The 22,171-nt window shown below is 32.1% G+C and overlaps 2 protein-coding genes across 2 annotated transcripts; both read right to left on the bottom strand.

Annotated features, from left to right (window-relative positions):
* Positions 1 to 5,768: 5,768 nt before the first annotated feature.
* LOC110932551 lies at positions 5,769 to 6,754 on the bottom strand. Its single transcript, XM_022175879.2, has 5 exons — positions 6,739 to 6,754; positions 6,402 to 6,558; positions 6,149 to 6,305; positions 5,973 to 6,068; positions 5,769 to 5,890 (listed from the first exon to the last, which is right to left on the bottom strand). The coding sequence occupies exons 1-5, from the start codon at positions 6,752 to 6,754 to the stop codon at positions 5,783 to 5,785; spliced, it is 534 nt and encodes a 177-aa protein (XP_022031571.1). The 3' UTR covers positions 5,769 to 5,782.
* Positions 6,755 to 7,201: 447 nt separating this feature from the next.
* On the bottom strand, positions 7,202 to 7,763 carry LOC110932550. The gene is made up of 3 exons (XM_022175878.2): positions 7,551 to 7,763; positions 7,403 to 7,480; positions 7,202 to 7,297 (listed from the first exon to the last, which is right to left on the bottom strand). The coding sequence occupies exons 1-3, from the start codon at positions 7,698 to 7,700 to the stop codon at positions 7,202 to 7,204; spliced, it is 324 nt and encodes a 107-aa protein (XP_022031570.1). The 5' UTR covers positions 7,701 to 7,763.
* Between the last annotated feature and the right edge of the window lie 14,408 nt (positions 7,764 to 22,171).

The raw sequence follows: 22,171 nt of genomic DNA on the forward strand, positions 1-22,171 counted from the left end.
CAATCCAACTCAAATTACAATTTTGTCCTTTGATGTGCAAGATAGCACAAGGTACAAGATCAGGATGCACAAGAAAATCGTACACAACAAAGGAGGCACAAGGTACAACATGAGTATGCACAACAGAAAGTAAAAGAGAGATAGACGATGGTTCCCGTTTCAGGCGGTCTTCTTTGGCGGCGACGTCACCATCGCAACCCATTACGTCTGGCTTCGGGGGAGGTGGTGGTGATTGTTTCGGGAGAAGATGGTAGGTTGGCCGGAAAGACGAAACCTTGACCCCCAATTTGTTGTTTGACCACCGTTTTTGTTGACTTATCAACATATGCAGTGGCGGCCGGTTGGAGATATCTAAAGCTCATCTAGAGAGAGAGAGAATGAAATCAGAGTGAAATGAAAGAGTAAAGTCTACCGGTGAGTGGTGGTGGACTAGTGGTGGTACTGGCGGAGATCAACGATGGACTAACGGTGGGATTGGCGGTGAGTAGCTGAGAGGAATAAGGGTTTTATGACTACAAGTCTACAAGTGTGTTTTCAGTGGGAAATTAAACACGTATGCAACTCAAATGTAAAACATGCGTGGATTACAGCTCAACAAAAATAAGAATGAATAAAAAATATAATAACTTATAATAAAAGACTCCAAATAATGCCACATGGCATTCTCTCCTCCAACCTCATAACTTTTATTTATAATTATTTAATAACTTTTTTTTAATATTAATACTAGGTGGACACCCGTCCGATGGACGCGGGTACATCGTAAACATTGAATGTAAGCCTACGTTTATATGTAAAATATGATGAAGTTATTTAATGAATTCACATTCGCATAATACTTAAGATTTTTATGTATTTAACATCTTAGTAAAAAAAAAGATCAAGTGTTTAGGCTTGAAGCATGTCAGCTCGGTTCGACTCATTGCCAGCTTGTTTATATTTAACATTAACTAACCACAACTCTAAATGGTTGTATTACGAAATTATCATCAAGACATTTTATGTTAAAAGATTTTTATGTATTTAACATCTTAGTAAACAGAATTACTGTTTTTTTTTTCTAAAACTTGGCCAATTTTAACTAATATAACTTAGAAAAGAATCTTTCAGGATAATAATTTTGTTCCTCTAAATCTCTATAATCTATAGCTTGAAACTGAAATATTATACAAACAGAAACAAACAGTAATTCTTTTTACTAAGATGTTCAGATCTTTTCTCTCGCATCTCAAAAAGCCCGCATATCTTCATATTCTTTCTTACAATTTGAAAGTTGCAAGTTGTATTAGATCTTTCCTCAGAATCTTCCCAGACGGGTTCTTCGGGACCGACCTGATGAAGGCTACTCGCCTTATTCTCTTGTACGGAGCCACCTGTAGCAAGCATAGCATTCATGATTATACTCATATATTTGGTTGAAATATGTTAAAAAACCCGCAAACTTTATGACCGAAAGCTGGAATAAAATAATTACCTGTTTAGAAACGAAGTCCATAACGCCCTTTTCAGTTAGACCACTTCCATTTTTCCTCACCACATATGCCATCGGAAACTGTCCTACATCCTTGTCAGGAAACCTATGGGACACGTCATAAAAACAGAATTTAAGCTGCGATCTATCGGTGAGTACAGGTGGTCCTGTGGTAAAGAAAAAACAGAATTGTAAACTTACGGGATCACAGCACAATCGTCGATTTCAGAGTGTGTTAGCAGCAAAGCTTCGAGTTCTGCTGGAGGCACCTATTAAAGATTTAAAAAAAAAACGTTCTTTATTGTAAAAAGCCTGCATTATGTTTAACCTTCAAAGGGCACAGGTTCAAACTTGTCCCATATGTTATGAGAGAGTTGCGACGGTTACCTGATACCCCTTATATTTGATGAGCTCTTTTAATCTATCGACCACGAAGATGAACCCGTCTTCATCAATGTAGCATAGGTCTCCGGTTCTTAGCCATCCAGTTGAGTCTAAAGTAGACGCGGTTGCCTCCGGATTACTAAAGTAACCTGCAAGAACATCATTTTAACATAGGAGATCTCAACCAAAATCGGACAAATCAGAATCGGAATCCTCATCAAATTGTACCTTAATGCATCATCATAATGAACTATCATGTATCATTTGTTGACCACTAAATGTCAACAAATTATTTTACATACAAGAAATATGTTATTTGTTTGCTAATTAGTAGTATAGCACTATAGCTATAAAGCATTAGATTTAACTACCTATAATTACCACCAACAAAAAAAAATCAAATGACTGATACTTAACATGGCACCTATTATCGAAGAGGCAAGTTATTTGTTGATGTCAAAATATTGAGATGTATGTAATCAAAGAACATATTTCTTAGTCAATATTGCCCATGTTCCAAAATTACCATTGCTTTCTTAAAGATTAAACAAAGATTTGTTTTACTAGTTGTAACGCCCCGAAATCGGGGTTGGTAATTAAACCATGTTAATAATAATGAACGGGTAAAATACCGTAGGTGGTTAAGTAAACCCGGTGAATATTAGGATTTAAATAAATAAATCTAATATTTATTAAAAGGATGAAAAATACTTTGAGAAAACAAAGTATATAAAGGGCCCGAGTTAACGGGACTTAAAATAAAACGGAGTATGAACAAACAACCTTGTAGGCTAAATTGAACAAACAACCCTTCGTCGTAAAAGGAGGACCAAAATCGACCAAAACGCCCTTGTAGGCTAAATTGAACAAACAACCCTTAAAGGTTGTTTGGAAACGAATTTCATGATTAGATAAATACTTAGAATAAGTATAGAAGTTGAAAGATGTAATATGTTAGTCAAATGGCTCTATTTGAGTTTTGCCGTAAAATAATAATCTGAGGGGTAAAACTCGGAACATATAGATATCCACATTAAAAACAAACGCACATCTAGTTGTGGTGGAAGATTACTTGATAAGAAATGTAGGAATAAGATACTAGAAATGAATGAAAGCGATTTCAAGCTTCAAAGTTCTTAAATACCCTTAACGGGTCAAAATAAGCATACGAACGTAAATGGGTTTAAATTGTGTAATAAACCTGTGATTAGAACCTAAAATGGTAGATAACATTAAATTGAAGTAGTGTATGTAATATAAGGATCAAACAAATACGTTTGTTTGATAAAATGCATAAACGGGCTAAAATTCGGTAAAAAGGTAACGAGTCGAAGGCTTAGAAGTCTCAAAATTTATTATGTTGGATGTTGGATTTTAACTCCATATGATGGAGAATTAAATTACGGACGCGTAAGAAAAAGAATCACGTAAAACAGATTAAAAACGAGAGAGTTATGCTCATTTCCGTGAAATCGGGTTATGCTGAGAATCTGCAGCACCAGCAAACAACATTCTGTCGAAATGGGGGCTAGGCGTAGCGCGACGCCCCCCCTGAATCCCAAAAATGTTTAATTTTGTTTGTTTGACCCATATAACTTGTTTAAACTTGTTATTTAACTATCAAAACTAACTTTTAAGTTGGTTTTGATCATAGGTGATCGCCAAGAGTGCCCGGATGAAGATCAAGGTCGAAGAAGAACCGAACACACGAGATTAAAGCTTCCGCACGGCGTTACGTCATAACTTTTAAACGACGAACTTATTTATATAATGTTGAAAACTTTTAAGTTGTAAAAGTTTTAAATTACTCGTATTTTCCAAGGATACTCAATCGTAATTACATGTTTATTTTCCTTAATTATACGAAAACCTTTAAAATAATAACAAGGGTGTTACATTAGTTGTATATACCAAGCATACAATTGTGAAAAAAAGTTGTTTTCGTGATCTTAACATGGGTTGTTTTTATAGATTGGCTAACTTAATATTAACCACATATTTTTCTATAAAAATTTGTTTATTTTTCATAACCCTTCCACGTGTAACTTTTTACCTTTATCTCTACCTTACTTACAAACAATTATTTTATTATTTTTCTCATAAAAGGTTGAAAACTAACCAAGATAACGATGTTTTTGTTGTCTCCTTTATTTTTTTTCTATATTATATGCAATATATGATTATAGAGGCTCCATTATGAATGCTCTAACACTCCAAAGCATAGAGTTTACGATATCAAAGTATCCGTCGGAAGCTCTAACACTCCAAAACATAGTGTTTACAAGATCAAAGTGTCTGTCGGAAATCTAGGTAAAGTGAATTTCCTTGGTAATCCATTGGTAATAAATTGCCAAAAGTTAGGTCACAAGGTATCCATATTTTTCATCTCTCACATCTCACAACTCTCTCTCTCACACACACACACATCACAGACATATGAATAGTTGGTTTTGAACTAATAGTTGGTACCGAAGTACAAGGAATGGTGTTTCATCAGTACACAAAAGTCGTATCAAATTTCTTTCGGTGTCAATTAAAAAACATTGTCATACCATGAGGTCTTATTGAGAGCTAATGATGGATTGACGTCTTATACATGTCTAATTTTGCCAGGGGCGGACCTGTTAACAAAGAACGGGTTCCCAGGAACCCATTCGGTTTTTAATTTTTAGTGTAAATATATATAACAAACTGAAAAGGAACCCATAAGTAAAATATAAAAGGGACCCATAAACAAAAAGCCTTGGTTCTCCACTGGTTATTTCCGCGTTATTCTTCCCAAGACACCCGGGTTTGAATCTCATATGAGGCATATTTTTGTTCCCTTTTTTTATTTCTCTTTTTATTTCTTTCTTTAATTTAAAACCATTTAGGGTTACAACAACAACACAGGCCCATAACACAAAAACAGAACAAAGTGAACCTCGCCTCCTGCCTCCACCTTCAGCAACATCATAGTCAGAATCAGCAGCGGCTGCGACGCCTCCGCCTTCCGACCGCCGACACCGGCTGTCCTCCGCCTCCGCCTCCACCTTCCGACCACCTCCGCCTCCACCTTCCGATTTGAACCAGGGAGGTTTTTGACTTTTTGATTGACTTGAGTTGAGAAATTTGGGCTGTTTTAAATTAATTGAGTTGGATCCGCCACCGTTGTTTAACCCTCTTTTTGTGTAGCTTGGAGCTATGGTACCATGTTATTCTGGTCTTACTTGCTGGATACATGCCAAACGGTGAGGTCGCAATATCGGCATTCTCCATTTGGTATCAACACATGTTCTTGTTTCTCCCTTTACGTGTCATTTTAGAAGAAACTAATAAATTCATTTTCTGCTATGTTTTTACAGCCTGAGCATTAACTCATGGGAGTTCATGATAAGTCTTGGTTTCTATCACTACCACAAAAATTATTTCTTTGAGCGTTCAAAACATTGATTTGAGCAGTTTTCTGTAGATTTAGGAACGCCCAAACAATAGTGGCTGGAAAAAAACAAAGGACTCATTCTGAGCGTTTATTAACTCGCCCATATGGTAAATAAAACGCCTAAAAAAGGGCCCTAAGAAGCCTGCTCAAAACTGCCCAAAATAACATGGAAACGCCCAAAAAAACCTTCCATAAATCACTCAAAATAAATCCCAAAACGCCCAAAAAGACTTTCCTAAAAGTCTAAACTACTTGAACCATAAACGCTCAAAAAAAACCCTTTAAATGCCCAAAAAAGTTCTTATAAAACCCTGCTGAATGCCAAGAATTTCTCAATAAATGCAGCCACCCAAAAATTTGTAAAAAACAAAGACAAATGCATATAAATGAAACCAAAATTACATTAAACATACATCACAAACGTGTTTCATCAACAAACCTAAACAGATATATCCCAAACATGTTTGATAGCGGACATATCTTACAAAAATTGTTCAAACACGATACTACTTCTTGGTGGTATCATTAAACACTTCTCTGAAAAACCGTGTCATGATGTTCTTAACCAACTCATCGATTTCCGCTTCAGTGACATCTCTTGTGTCGTTCCAAATCTGAAAAAGCAAGTAAACAAAATAAGATTGATTCAAACATGTAGAATTGATTCAAAATATGTAAATTAAATACAACACTTACCTTTTTCGGAAAATCATATTGCTTTTCGAGAACAAAGTTGAACATGTTTCTTATTACCAAATATCCACACTCCCAAGAGCCATCTTGTTGCATACACTACATTGAATCAAACGAAAATGCATTAATAAAATAATCTTTTAATTTTATAAAATACAAAATATATATGGATAACATACCTTTGCCATCTTCCATGTAAATTGACTTCCAAAGGTAGTTTCAATTGCTTTTGTTAGAGGATAATGATTTTTATTCTTTTCGGCTCTAATCGACACTGAATCCAAAATCCAACCTTTCCGGTCCAAAGGGGACACAATAAACAACACCCAATGACCACTTCAAAAAAGTAATTAAGCTATAGTCATTATAAAAGATCAATAATAAAATTAAAAAAATAAATATAACACGTTAAAATACAATAATATACATTACCCGTAGAAAAATGGAGCGAGAAAATACTTTTTGTCCTTGTGAAGTTTGTAGACCTCGACTAAGTGTTCTTTAACACTTGCCAGATTTTTCTCACATTCTTTCCCGGTGATGTATTGGGTATTGAAGTAGGCAACACGAGTTTTTCCTTCTGCGTTCTCTTTTTTTTACCGCATGTGATTATATAAAAACCTAATCTCAAGAAAATAAACATAATGTTAAAATACTTAACCATATTTAAAAATAAAATATAGATGTCAGAGATGATGATAATTATAATATAACTTACATTTGACACCAATGTATGAAGCTGGCATCAAGCAATCCGTTTGCTAAAAACTGCAACACCCCCTCATTTTTGACGTAGTCATATGAGTATATGAGTGACTGGAATCGGTAGTGGGATACATCCCAGTAGGACACTTAAGTTGAATGCTCGTCTCGCCTCCATAGTGTTTTCTTAACCGTTCGGCCAATGATTTTATACTTTTAGGGCGCAAATGTTCGATATTCCACAAGGCCTCTTGTATTCTTTTTTGTTCCTTTGACATCGTTGAAGCTTGAGTTTGTTCAACAGGTTCCGAAAACTACATTATTTAACAAACAAATTTTCATAAAAATGGTAGTTACATATACGCACACAAACATATATAACATATTTGAGTTTTCGATTACCATCATATCCAGTTCTTCTGATCCATCAACGTCATGTTCAGTTGAAACATCATGCGGGCCAAATAGAAACTACATAATTATAAACATACTATTAGTTGATTGATTTTATTACCTCATCAATCTAAATGTTAGTACATGATTACCTCATCGCTAACATTTTCAACCATTGTCATATCAATTTGATGATTTTCATGAATTTGATATTGTTCGGTGACATCCTCAAACTATAAAAGTAAATGAAATTGTTATCATATAAAACAAAAATAATCTACATAATATACTACCCGAACGCGAGTAACCCAACCCGAGACCCAAACGAGACTCCTAACCTCTGGTGAATAACATGTGTTTTCATGAGCTGGTTGTATCATGGTTGGAATATGATGAGTAGCCTCTATGTTTGAAAGCTACAGTTTAACAAACATATTAGAAGGTAAGAGTAAAAGAAAGTAATATTTACTTCATACATTAAACAACCTTTATAGAAGAAAGTGGCCACTGAATGAAATGACCAATGGCATCACCATAATCTTCAAGTTCCTCGTAGCATGAAAGTTCAGGAAGCGACGTTTTCTTGTATTCGGGATATATTTCAATTACTTCGATTTTCACATAACCATCAGCCATTGGCCCGTTATGTATAATCCTAGTCGAATTAGGATGAAGATATGCTGTACCAACTATTTTTTCTCTTTTGGCCCGTTATGTATAACAGTTTTGCTTCTTTCTCGTTTGAAAATAATCGTTTTAGTCTTGGTATAATTGGAAAATACCACATTACTTTGGCCGGTGGTCCATTTTTGGTCACATCATTATGATATTCACCAGTTTTACTTTTTCTCTTGTACCTAGATTCGTCACATACAACACATTTATGACTGCTCTCATACTCATTTCTATACAAGATGCAATCATTCGGGCATGCATGTATTATTTCCACTTCCAATCCCATTGGATTCATCATTTTTTTGGCTTGGTAAAATCAAATTGGTAACTCGTTATCTTTCGGAAGTATGTCATGCAAAACAACTAATAGATCTGTGAAACTTGTATCGCTCCATCTGTTTTTTGCTTTCAAGTTAAATAACTTCAACACAGCTTCAAGTTTTGAAATCTCACAATCGCTGTATAATGGTTTTTGTGCATCTTCAATTAGATGTTGTAATTTTATATAATCATCATCGTCGATATCATTCTATAAATCCTTAAACATGTCATCTAAGTTTTTATCATTTAAAGTGTCATCAGTTAAGTCGTCACCATTTAAATCATCAACGTTTAAATTGCCATCATATAAGAGATTTTCATTATCCTCATTGTCTATATTAGTCGATGTTGTGGCACCATCAATCCGTGATTCCCCATGTTTTGACCAACAAGTGTAATTAGGCATAAAACCATTTGCAAGCAAATGATACTCTATATCACGAATATTTCCGAATTTTTGAAAAGTTTTACAACTCATACAAGGACACCAAATCTCTTTGGAGCCAACATTCCTCCGATTAGCTTCAGCAACCTTAAGAAAAGTAGAAACGCCTTTCGTATATATTTCGGAAGTACGCACGACGCTACTATTGTACATCCAATATTCTCTACCTTCCATCTGAAAAATTAAAATAATCAAATAAGTGATATGCAATTAAGTATGCAATTAGGCGGTGGATCCTAACCCACTTTTTAAATAATCTATCTCACATGTATATATTTTAACGTGAAAACTATTTAAGAAAAAATCGACAGCGTTTCCCCTCAACTCCCCAAGTATGCGGTTAAACCACAAACCCGAAGGAGTAGGGGAAATACTGCCAATTTTTTCTTAAAAAGTTAACAAGTTAAAATACATACACATCCTAATGAGATAGAATATTTAAAAAGCAGTCCCAAACGGGGACAATCCAAAATTTATCTCTATTAGATAAATTTTGGACGGGTATACTATAAAGGGTTATCTTCAATGCACACATATCATACATATCTATACTAGGTTATCACCCGCGAACTTCGCGGGTAGAAAAATTTACTTTATATTAATCGAGTTATGTCATTAAATAAAATAAAAATACATGTTTTCAAACGTAATTTTTTTATAATTGTTTTGAATTGAAAGTTGTAGTCAATGTGTTGCGAGTAAGGTCAGAAACTTCGAGCAAGAACCGGAGGCAGAAACTTGCCTCTCTGAACGACCCATGAAACAAAAAAAGCTTTTATTTTTTATAATAAAATATACACATGAAGTTGTTCGAACCTGCAAAACAGACTCATTTAATTAAATTTAGAAGTTAATTAAAAGTTTAAATTAGAAAATATAAACAACAAAAACTTTATTCATTAAAATATACACATGAAGTTGTTAACCTGAGCTTCACCAACATCTCTGCATCATCGACATCGCAGAGTACATCCAAAATCGTTTAACATCCTAAACCTGTAATAACCACCCAGGTAAGAGACTTAATCTTCCAAGTACCTCGAATGGTTTGTCGGATCGTTCAAAATCCAGTATGTTTAACGCAACTTCACAGCTCTATGAAACAATCGGCTCTAGATCTTTGGAGATTCCTCAAATAGAGATATACATTGGTCATCTACAAAAATGGTTTATTAAGGTCAGAAACATCAAGTTTTTCATAAAAGTGTCCCGAGTCAACCCAACACAACCGTTTTGACCCTAAAAACCATGTTTGACTACCTACCCAATATAGTCCATTTTCCACAAAATATTATTAAAAAGTATAGTAAATTTTAGAAGCATGGTTACCTTATATTTTTGGTTTTAAAAATGTGGCAACTCTCTCTCTCTATCCTCTTTTCTCTGTGTTAAATTATTCTTTTTTTCCTTTTCCTTTCAGTTTTTCGTTCATAATATAATTCAGATTATAACAACCTCTCATTTTTTATACTTAAATGTGAATCTAATTGTTCAAACTTATTTGTCTACAATCAACAAAATCTCATATAACCAGCAATTTCATGCACAATCAAAGGTGTCACAATCAAACACAAACATAATTCAATCTACACATTTCTCAAAACACAATCTCTAACATCACTAACCTGTAGCAATAATTCAAAACCCTAACTAATGTGTTGTGCACTCACTAATATCTGCTATACATGTCTCACTTATTCATCTTCAGAACTTCAAACACATCTTATCTAACACCTTATACCAATCAACAAAATCTCATATATACATAAACCTTGAATATTACTCAAACACATCTTATTTGATGAATCAAAATAGAAACACATAAACCTTGAATATTACTCAATTTATGACTACTATCCCACAAAACAAAACTTTGTCAACAAATTATACTAACTTATGCAATGGTAAACCATAAAAATAACAAATTAATTTAGATGATTAGCCTTGCAGAAAACCCAAATCGGGAAAGTTTACCAGAATCGTTAACGAAAAAAATCAGACTCAGATTGCCATTACTTCAAAATTTAAATTTAAAATAATGATTGACTTCAAAATTTAAAATTTAAAATCTGAAAATCAAATCACTAATATCCAATCCCGTAAATCAAGCAAACTTATTAGGAAAGTCTAACCTTTCAAATTTAAATTCAATTTACAGTTTCGAAATTTAAAATCAAAAACATTAATGGCAAACTTTCAAATCTAATAAGTTCTGTTCAAACTTATTTGTCTACAATCAACAAAATCTCATATAACCAGCAATTTCATGCACAATCAAAGGTGTCACAATCAAACACAGACATAATTCAATCTACACATTTCTCATAACACAATCTCTAACATCACTAACCTGTAGCAATAATTCAAAGCCCTAACTAATGTGTTGTGCACTCACAAAAATCTGCTACACATGTCTCACTTATTCATCTTCACAACTTCAAACACATCTTATCTAATACCTTATGCCAATAAACAAAATCTCATACATCAATCAGCAATACAATGCACAATCAAAGACCTCACAATCAATTTCAAACATCAATCAATATACAAAATTTCTCAAGGCACAAATTTTAATATCACTAACCTAATGCGCTACTACTCAATAATGTGTCGGTGCCATGAAAAAACATCATAACCTTAACTAATGTGTTAACTTACCAAGGCTCAAGGCTGTATATTTTCCCAATGTTGTTTGTCCGACGCATTGTCACAAATCTAACAACCGAGTCAATCAAATTATTAGTTAAAACCCAATAAACAAAGTATACTAATATCCAATCCCGTAAATCAAGCAAACTTATTAGGAAAGACTAACTTTTCAAATTTAAATTCAATTTACAGATTCGAAATTTAAAATCAAACACATTAATGGCAAACTTTCAAATTTAAATTTAACATAATAATTGACTTCGAAATTGAAAATTTAAAATCAAACACAATAATGGTTTATTTCAAAATTTAAATTTAGAATAATGATTAACTTCAAAATTTAAAATTTAAAATCTGAAAATCAAATCACTAATATCTAATCCCGTAAATCAAGCAAACTTATTAGGAAAGTCTAACCTTACCAAGCAAAACCAACCGACATGGTACTAATTTACAGCAATAGCAAGCATATCTCTGTCCAACATAGTTGCAGCCAAAAACTCCGGACCATCCAAAATAAACACCTAATGAATCAAAATAAAAGCACATCCCTAAAATTACAAATAATATAGTCAAAGCATCTCATAAAAAAACATCAGGATTTCAAAGCATTCAAAATTTAAAATCAAACACAATAATGGTTTACTTCAAAATTTAAATTTAAAATAATGATTGACTTCAAAATTTAAAATTTAAAATCTGAAAATCAAATCACTAATATCCAATCCCGTAAATCAAGCAAACTTATTAGGAAAGTCTAACCTTTCAAATTTAAATTCAATTTACAGATTCGAAATTTAAAATCGAACACATTAATGGAAAACTTTCAAATTTAAATTTAAAATAATGATTGATTTCAAAATTTAAAATTTAAAAATCAAATCACTAAGGAAACATACCAAAAATATAGGATCATATTCCTTAATCAACTTTAACAACGAATGAGAGTTGTTTTTAGGATCCATAACTGCAAAGGAAGTAACCATTGTTTTAAAAAATATATAATGGTAATATATTTATAGAAACAAAGTCTATTTACAGAAACCGAATCATAATTCCGAATACAAAAATAATCTTTAACAACAGTAATCTGTTTATAGAAACAAAAACAACTTTAAAATTGAAATCAAAGGCATCTTTAAAGAATTAACAACTAACTAAATACAAAAATTATAACTCAATGACTCACGATAAATCATCATCAATAATTTTAAGACATTGACATATGAAAGTTGTTCTCCCCACAATAAGGTTGCAAAATCATATGGTATTTCCTATCAATCGAAACAAAAAAAAACATATAAGTTGCAATAACTTATTGTGTGCACAAAACTGAAAACTTAAGAAACATACCAAAAATATAGGATCATAGTCCCCAATCAACTTTAACAATGAAGGAGCGTTGTTTTCATGATCCATAACTGCAATGGAAGTAACCACTGTTTTAAAAAAATATATAACGGTAATCTATTTATAGAAACAAAGTCAATTTACATAAACCGAATCATAATTTCGAATACAAAAATCATCTTTAACAACACTAATCTATTTATAGAAACAAAAACAACTTTAAAAAGAAATTAAAGACATCTTTAAAGAATTAACAATTAACTAAGTACAAAAATCATAACTAAATACAAAAAATTATAACTCACAAAACAAACCATGAGAACTTCAAAAGATAATCACATAAAATTTCAAATTAACACCTAAAGACAAAAATAAAAAAGAAAGACTATACATATCAAAAAACAAACAACACCAACAAAACTGAACTAACCTGTTTTTGGTCGACAACAATTCGAAAAATATAGGATCATAGTCCTTAATCGACTTTAATAACGAAGGAACGTTGTTTTCATTATCCATAACTGCAAAGGAAGTAACCATTGTTTAAAAAAAATATAACGGTAATCTATTTATAGAAACGAAGTCTATTTACAGAAACCGAATCATAATTTCGAATACAAAAATCATCTTTAACAACACTAATCTATTTATAGAAACAAAAACAGATTTAAAAAGAAATTAAAGACATCTTTAAAGAATTAAAAACTAATTAAATACAAAAATTATAACTAAAATACAAACAACTATAACTCACAAAACAGTGCAAAATATACCTTTTCTTCAACTTCTCATAGGAACCCATTCAATAGTTCCTTGTAGGGGAAGGAGTCTGAAAGAAGCGCTTCACCTAAAATTACAAAACACAAAAAGTTTGTGAGATATGCAACTCGAGTACAAAAACAATAGTCAAAGACTCGAAGCATCCCTAAAATTACAAATAATATAGTCAAAGCATCTCATAAAAAAAACATCAAGATTTCAAAACATACAAAATTTAAAATCAAACACAATAATGGTTTACTTCAAAATTTAAATTTAAAATAATGATTGACTTCAAAATTTAAAATTTAAAATCTGAAAATCAAATCACTAATATCCAATCCCGTAAATCAAGCAAACTTATTAGGAAAGTCTAACCTTTCAAATTTAAATTCAATTTACAGATTCGAAATTTAAAATGAAACACATTAATGGAAAACTTTTAAATTTAAAATTTAAATAGAAACCTTAATTCCGGAAAAAATTATCATACTAAAAATAAATCACTAAAATTTAAATTTGAGGTTTCAAAAAAAAAACATTAACGAAATTTAAAATTGCTCAAAATTTTAAATTTAAAATTTGAATTCCGGAAATAGAAATAGAAACCCTAATTCCGGAAAATAATCATACTAAAAGTAAATCACTAACGAAATTTAAAATTGCTCAAAATTTTAAATTTAAAATTTAAATTCCGGAAATATAAATAGAAACCTTAAAATTTTAAATTTGAGGTTTCAAAAAACGTAACACCATTTATTTATAGAAACAGAAACCTTAATTCCGCAAAATTATCATACTAAAAATAAAAAAATTTAAAATTTAAAATAGAAACCTCAAAATTTAAAATTTAAAATTTGAATTCTGAAAATTATATCACTAACATCCAATGCCATAAATTATCATACTAAATATAAATCACCATTTATTTGCTAGAAGTTTAAAACAAAATAAAAAAAAGATAAAAAACAGTTTACTTAAAATATGATTAGTAATTAGAATACACATAAACGTACCAAAAATATCAGGTCATCTTCATCAATAAGCTTTAAAAATGAAGGACTGTTGTGCAAGGGATGCATATCTGAAAAATATATATGAAGGTTTTTAAAAAAATAAAACGGTAAAGTATTTATAGAAAAACAATCAATATTCCTAAATCAACAATCAATAAGCTTTAAAAGATAATTTAATCAATTGAGAAACTTCCAAATCAAAAAATAAAAAGAGACGGTTTAAAAAAATAAAAAATATTTATTTTTTAGAAACAAAATCAATATTCCAAAGACAAAAACATTATACCGGATGAAAAAATATCAGACCACTGTAAATCTTCATCAGCACAATCAAGAAACATCGGACACAATCAAAACATATCATCATCAACAACAAACTAAAAGACTGTAAATAAAAATATGAGTAACATGAGAACAAAATCAAAACATCAACAAAATATCATTTCATATGATTGGAATCGGATAATGCAAAATCATCATCAACAAACAACCAACAAACAACGGAAAAAAAAAAAGAAAAATCAAACAATAAGCATCTGCGGAGAAGGAGATAAAGAACAATTTTTTTATAGATTGTTGATTAAACTTACATATAACAGGTTCGATCAACAAAAAAAAAACATAAAAATCATCAAAAATTCACATTAAACATTTAGAATAAATAACAATCTAATATAAATCACATACCTTCAAATTATGTGGAACGATCTACAAACAAATAACAATGAAAATGATTAAGATATGCCGAATGGGTTTTGAACAAAAAAAAAGTTCCTATAAGATCTAATAACATAAATAAACAGCATAAGATCTAATTACAGATGAAACCGTAGATGAGCTTTAGGGTTTGTAAAATTGAATGTGGATGAAAGATGATTGAATAACAAAATTGAGAGAAGAAACTAACCATATTGTGAAGAAGTTTTGACGATTTCTCCGGTCGATTAGGGTTTTGACGGATACGAAAGACCACAAGCAAACCCTAGATATGACAAAACACATCGTAAATCATTATTAAACAGCAAACAAATCGATCTCTTCAAATCTGGAAACATGAAACAAATAGCATTTACATGAAGATGAAGAAAGCATCAAAACATTGTCGTCCTTATGAATCTCATCTGAATATGTAAGATAGTTGATGAAATCGAAAAAAATCAAAGATGTATTAGATTAACAATACGAAAACAAAGAAGGAATGGCATAATAACATACCTAAGGACGATGAATCTCTGAAAAACGAAGAAGCAGATTTAGGAAATGGTATATAGGGTTTGTGAAAAGTGAGGTTATGAGATATGGTGGTCTGGTAAAGATGATATATAGGATCCGTTTTTTAATATTGGGTGACCCGAATCACAGCCGGATCCCGCCACTTTTTTGTTAAAATCGTGAATGATGAAGGCATTTGAGAATTCCCTCCTAAACTCAAAACTATAAGTTGCCACATCAGCAAAAATGTCCCAAATCCAATGCCACCTAGCCCAAATCACATCTCATTTATATATATATATATATATATATATATATATATAGATTAGAAATATTATACACAAAATGTTAGACTAATATTGCTTTTGTTATACACAAATCTTTAAATAAAAATAGAATACATTATTGATAAAACCAAAATTACATACCTTTAAGTCTTGATAGAATATTGAAGAGAAATGTTTCGAAGTATACGTACAATTTTTATCTACAAATTAATAACAACATATAATCAATTAGTGATCATAAAAGAATTCAAGAACGAGTAAATATATAAAAGATAATATGATGAAACTCTATATACCTTTGTTAATGGAATGATTGAATTGAATGAACAATAGAATTAAATCAATAAGTTGAAAGAATCAAAGAAATTGATGGTAAGGCTTTGATGGAGAAGAATCATTAATCGAGAGATGCATGAATTGAAGTAACTGCTTTGGATTTGTTAGGGTTTTTTCTATTTATATAACATGTTTTTTTTAGCCACATTAATTTTTGCCCAAAAAAACTGTTATTTTTGGGCCACTTACAAGTCTTCGCCCAAATAATTGATTTCTTTGGGCTCCACTGAAGTTCGCCCATATTGTATACTTTTTTAGGCTATTCTTTTGTTTTTTTTTTTGGCGAAAAATTGTTAGGAATATGCAAAAGTAATATTTTGGGCGGTGTTAAGTGATAAAACGCCCAAAATGTAATATTAAAACGCCTAAAATAATGTCTTTTCTAGTAGTGTATATGGTGCCGGATGGTAAGTTATTAACAGTTTCTTTGCAAAAATGATGTTAGATCTTATCTTGTATTGACATATATAGAAAAATGTGAATTATATTTGTATATTTGACTGATACACCTTATATTGTAACTTTAACATGTATGAAGTGTCCGGGTGGCGAATGAGTTAGGGCGAGGAAACGCGAAAGCAGTGAAGTTTTGTATAAAAGTGTTGTTGGGGACATCGGGCATGATAGGCGCCGTTTTCTTTGTTCTCTATCTGGTGTTCCGGAAAAACATTGCACACTTGTTTACAAATGATGAAAGAGTTGCAAATACAGTATCAGATCTTTCGCTTCTATCTTTTTCAATTCTGCTGAACGGCATTTATCTCGTACTCTCAGGTAACTACTCTTTTTGGAAAGTGTCTATGTTATGTTCACAATGCTTAGGTTTCTGTACATGATATATGCCCCTTGATTACTACCCACCATGAAGATACCTATATTCACATAATCAAGCAATAAATACAACCATTGGTCAACAAATCAAAAACCAACCTACTATATTTTTTATTTTTTTTTGAAAGGTAAACTTCATTAGAAACAAACCGCTACCTCAAAACCAAGGCAACCCCAAACTACAACCGGTACATATTTACAAATCTACATCAATCAGACCACAGGATAGACTCTCTTTTGGATCTCGAATTATACCACAAAAAGCCTAAATTTTTAACCTCCCTAATAATATACTATACTCAAAATCTGTGGTAGAGTACTATACAACATTTAATAAACTTCAAACCAACAATCACACAATACCTAATTATTGACATCTTATCAAAAGTAGAAACACACCATAAATGAATAGGTATTCCGTAAATTTTCACCCAAGCAATTTTGTTAAACACAATGTTCTGGCCTTCCTAGATCTCTAAGCTTGAGAACTAGACTTCTCAAAAGAGTTTTTTTATGTTCAGTCGTATGAAATTGGAGTATCTAAAAAAGTGAACCCAATGAAAAAAATTCCTGGATCCGCCACTAAATTTTGCTATTCTTTTTTTAAATAATTAAAACTTTAAGCGAGTACTAGTAAAATGCATATATTAGTTGAACTTTAATCCATGTAATTAATTGAAGAATAATGTTAGGTAAATGAGTTTGACATTGTTTGTCGTTCTTGAATGTCCTATATGATAAAATGAAACCAAAAAGATTTACTAAAGATGGTCAATCTATATGTTTATACGTTAAAATGAATATTTGATAAACAAATAGGTAAATTGTGAATCAAAATATTAACAAAATATGAAGACATAATATTATATGAAACAATTCAATGTACATATTTGTAACTTTTATACTAAGTTATGAGACTAAAAGGTTGTCAACAAGACGTATCCCGACCAATATATACATCGTTTTGATTTATTTATCTTAATCCGGTGCAAGTGGTATTGTCTCATAAGTCATAAGATAATCATCTAAAAAGGTATAATTTAATTAAAAGTAATAAAGTAACCTATTTAATAACTATAACCATAATTGTCACTTGCTTTAAAAACTATATGATTAATCACCATTTATACGGTGTCTCTTAAATTTTTATACGATTTAATTTAATAAAACATAGACTAAAATCCATACCTAGGGCTGTAACGAATCGAACGAACACGAAAATAAATGTGTTCACGAACGGTTCATGAACACTTACCGAACGAGATTTTATGTTCGTGTTCGTTCATTAAGGAAATGAGCGTGTTCACGAACGGTTCACGAACACAAGCGTACACAAATAAATTTGGCGAACGCGATGAAGGATATAGGTGGATGGCCCAGAGAGTAGCTCTAGAACTTGAATCCCTTATTGTGGAACAGAGGTAGATCATATTCGTCGTCGATGTAAATAATGAGAAAAGAAAGGAAAATGGTGCATAAATAATGTGAAAGATGGTTTCCTAGTTTAATTGTTAAAGTAATGATATAAATAAAAGTTTAATAGTATAAAAAGTATATATAAAATATATGAAAGTACAAAAAACTTTAATTAAAACACGAACATACGAACATAAACTAACGCAAATAAACGAATGTTCACGAACACCTTACCGAACGTTCACGAACACAATTGAACGAAAGAGACATTTGTTCATGTTCGTTCATTTAACTAATCGAACGGGATTTCTTGTTCATGTTCGTTCATTTATTTAACGAACGAACATAAACGAACTTTCCGTCGAACGGTTCACGGACTGTTCGTTGAACGTTCAGTTCGTTTACAGCCCTATCCATACCAAAAGCAGAAATATTGTGATGCTTAATTTTAAATTACTTCATGCCTAAACTAAATTTCCTTTGTCTTTAGGAAAGACATCATTATACACCGTGGTGGCCCCACAAATCAACGCCACTGATTTATTTTGATATCATTATAATATTAAAATACGTTTATAATTGTATATTTGTTTTCCAGTGTAATTAGTTGAATCCTAGATCGTTATAATTTACATAAATTCAATACAACTAGTTAAATTTCCGCTCGCGCGATGTGGCGGGGACCCAATGACTGCAAAACGCGTGTTAGTAACGGCAAGCCGATACCGAATATCAATAAATAAAAATGTCGTGAAAAGGATATACAATCCGTCCTAAAAAAGCGATTTTAAATAACCTAATATATAATAATAGGACCCACACGTCCTACACGTTGGAAATTCGGTTGTTTTCAGTTCAGTTATTACAGTGCTAATACGTTAAAATATGGATGAGTTCGGTACCTGTAACAGCACCGAAAGTACCGATCCGGAAAATCATCAAAGTTAGGTACCGGCACCGAAAATGCTCGGTACAATACGGTATGGTATTTGAAGGTAAAAATCAATAAATATAGGTATGGTGCTAGACCGGTATCGAACCGAAAGTAACGATTCTGAAAACGCTAAAAGGTGGGTACCAAATTGGTACCGAAAATGATTTGATATAGTAAATTTATTACCGATACGATACCGGTTTGATTATAGGATTTGATACAATTTTCTCATCAATAATCTAAATATCCAAGTTAATTTTACATGCTACAATTCATTCATTATGTAAAAAGACAAAAAATAAAGCAAAATAAGTTGTTGTGTATATAAAACCTCATTCAAACGAAATACAGTTTACTTACTGTGTGTATGAAAAGTAATCTAAACTGTGCAATTACTTGCATTGCTACGTTGCTACAGGATTTGATGAGCTCGGTACCGATCGGTACCGAAAATACCGTTACAGAAATCCCCAAAAATGGATACCGGTACCAAATATACCTGGTACAGTACGGCTTGATACAGTCGGTACTGGTACGGCACCGGTATTTGAGGGTAAAACCCGATGAATACCGGTGCCAAGTGGATACCGAAAATACACTCAGTTTGTTAAATTTGATACCAGTACCCAATACTATTCATTCATTTCTATTTTTATTAGTTTTCATTCAAGACTCTTTTTAATATTTATTTATTGTTACTATTCAATACCTTCTCTTTTTAATATATAGGTGAATATATAGGTGAATTAGTTAGTTATAGTTAGTTTATATGATTCCTAGAGTTGTTAAAATTGAAATTCAAATGTAATATATTGTCCAGGTGAATATGGAATAAATTTTTTGTTGATCTTTCAAAAAAATATATATAACATGGTTTTCTGGATAATAAATAAAACTAAAACTGAAGTTAGTTATAATTACTTTATATGATTCCTAGGGTTGTTAGAATTGAAATTCAAATGTAATACATAACTTGTAGTCGAACTTGTTCACAGTGCTCGATGTCACATTTATTGACACGTCGTTTCTTACCGTTGAAAAAAAATTACATAACATGGTAAATAAAACTAAAACTGAAAAGTTTAATTCAACAAATTTAGTATTCATTTAAATATCGAATTCAATTAAAGTAAATAAAGTCTTTTTATCACCATTGTCACCTCAATCATTACCCACAATCACTATTGTCACCGTCATCATCACAATCATCGTTGTGGTCATCTCCGCAACCCCTACCCATGGTTGTAAAAGTCGCTAGGCGCTTCCTAGTCGGTCGACCGGTGAGTTGAGAGTACCCGGCCTAGGCGGAGAGTACTCGAGGAGTACTCGGACATGTTAAATTATATAGAAATTAGTTTTCAGAAATTAAACATGAGTCAAATAATATAAATTTACTAATATTTATACCAAAATACGTGAAAATGATATTAATTCTTTAAAATGATAGGCATAGAATTTTTTTAAAAAAATTTCAAAAATAACGCCGAAAAACGCCCGGAACCCATTACATAGGGGCGTTTTTTAGCGTTTTTTTTTTAAATTAAATCAGCGTTCTTGAAAACACGCTCCGAGCATTTTGACTGACCAATGATAAACTAGCAACGGCTAGTTCTTTAACGGCTATTTTTTTATTTTTATTTTTTTTAAATCTTTTACCTATATATATATATATATATATAAACTCATTCAAAGTTAACCAAAACTCTCTCAAAAACACTACCATTTTATAAAAAAACTTGATGGATTCCCCTTGTTCTTCATCCATGGTAAATTTTTACTACAAAGAGTTTTTTTGCGGATGGCGATGATTCCACTGATGAGGAGGTCGAGCAAGAGGCGGTTACGAGTGCTTGTCAACTAGCGGTGAGATATGAGAAGCATTGTTGTCGCCCCCAACCAGAAAAAAATAAAAGAGGTTATAATGAACGAGACCGACGCGCGGCACACGGTCGTTTGATGAAAGATTATTTTGATGAGGCGCCGACATTTTCGAACCAAATGTTTAGGCGTCGTTTCCGAATGAGTAAGCGGTTGTTTCTACGCATAGTCGACGACTTGGAAGCCAACTACGATTATTTTAAATAAAAAGCGGATGCGAGAGGGGCACTTAGATTTACCGGTATCCAAAAGTGTACGTCGGCGTTACGAATCCTTGCTTATGGAAACACACCCGACATCAACGACGAGTATCTAAAAATGGGCGAGAAAACAGCGAGACACCTTGGAGCATTTTTTTCGCGGTACAGTTCCTATACTTTACTATAATGTTTACAATTTTTTTTTAAGCTTATGTTTGTGTATGTTTTTTTATAAAGGTATTATTGATGTGTATGGTGCGCGTTATCTTAGAACGCCTACATGGGACGACCTTCAAAAGATCTACGAGGTACATTCGGCGGAGCATGGTTTGCCTGGTATGATCGGAAGCTTGGATTGCATGCATTGGCGTTGGGATAACTGCCCGACCGCATGGCGAGGCCAACACTCACGAGGTGACCAAAAAGGACCCACTGTTATTCTTCAGGCGGTTGCTTCACATGACCTTTGGGTTTGGTCGGCTTACTTTGGCGTGGTCGGGTCATGCAATGATATAAATGTTTTTTGAACAATCTCCGTTGTTAGAGGAGTGGATTTCTGGCAAAGCTCCAAAAGCGTCGTTTTACGCAAATGGAAACTACTACCCTCATGGATATTATTTGTGCGATGGAATTTATCCTAGGTATTCGATTTTCGTGAAGACGTTTAGTCATCCTATTGATGAAAAAATAGCATACTTTAAAAAGGTTCAAGAGTCTTCACGAAAAGACATTGAGAGATGCTTTGGGATTCTTAAACAACGTTGGCAATATTTGAAAAATCCTTGTCGTGCATGG

Source organism: Helianthus annuus, chromosome 3 (assembly GCF_002127325.2).
Source record: "Helianthus annuus cultivar XRQ/B chromosome 3, HanXRQr2.0-SUNRISE, whole genome shotgun sequence".
NCBI lineage: Eukaryota > Viridiplantae > Streptophyta > Magnoliopsida > Asterales > Asteraceae > Helianthus > Helianthus annuus.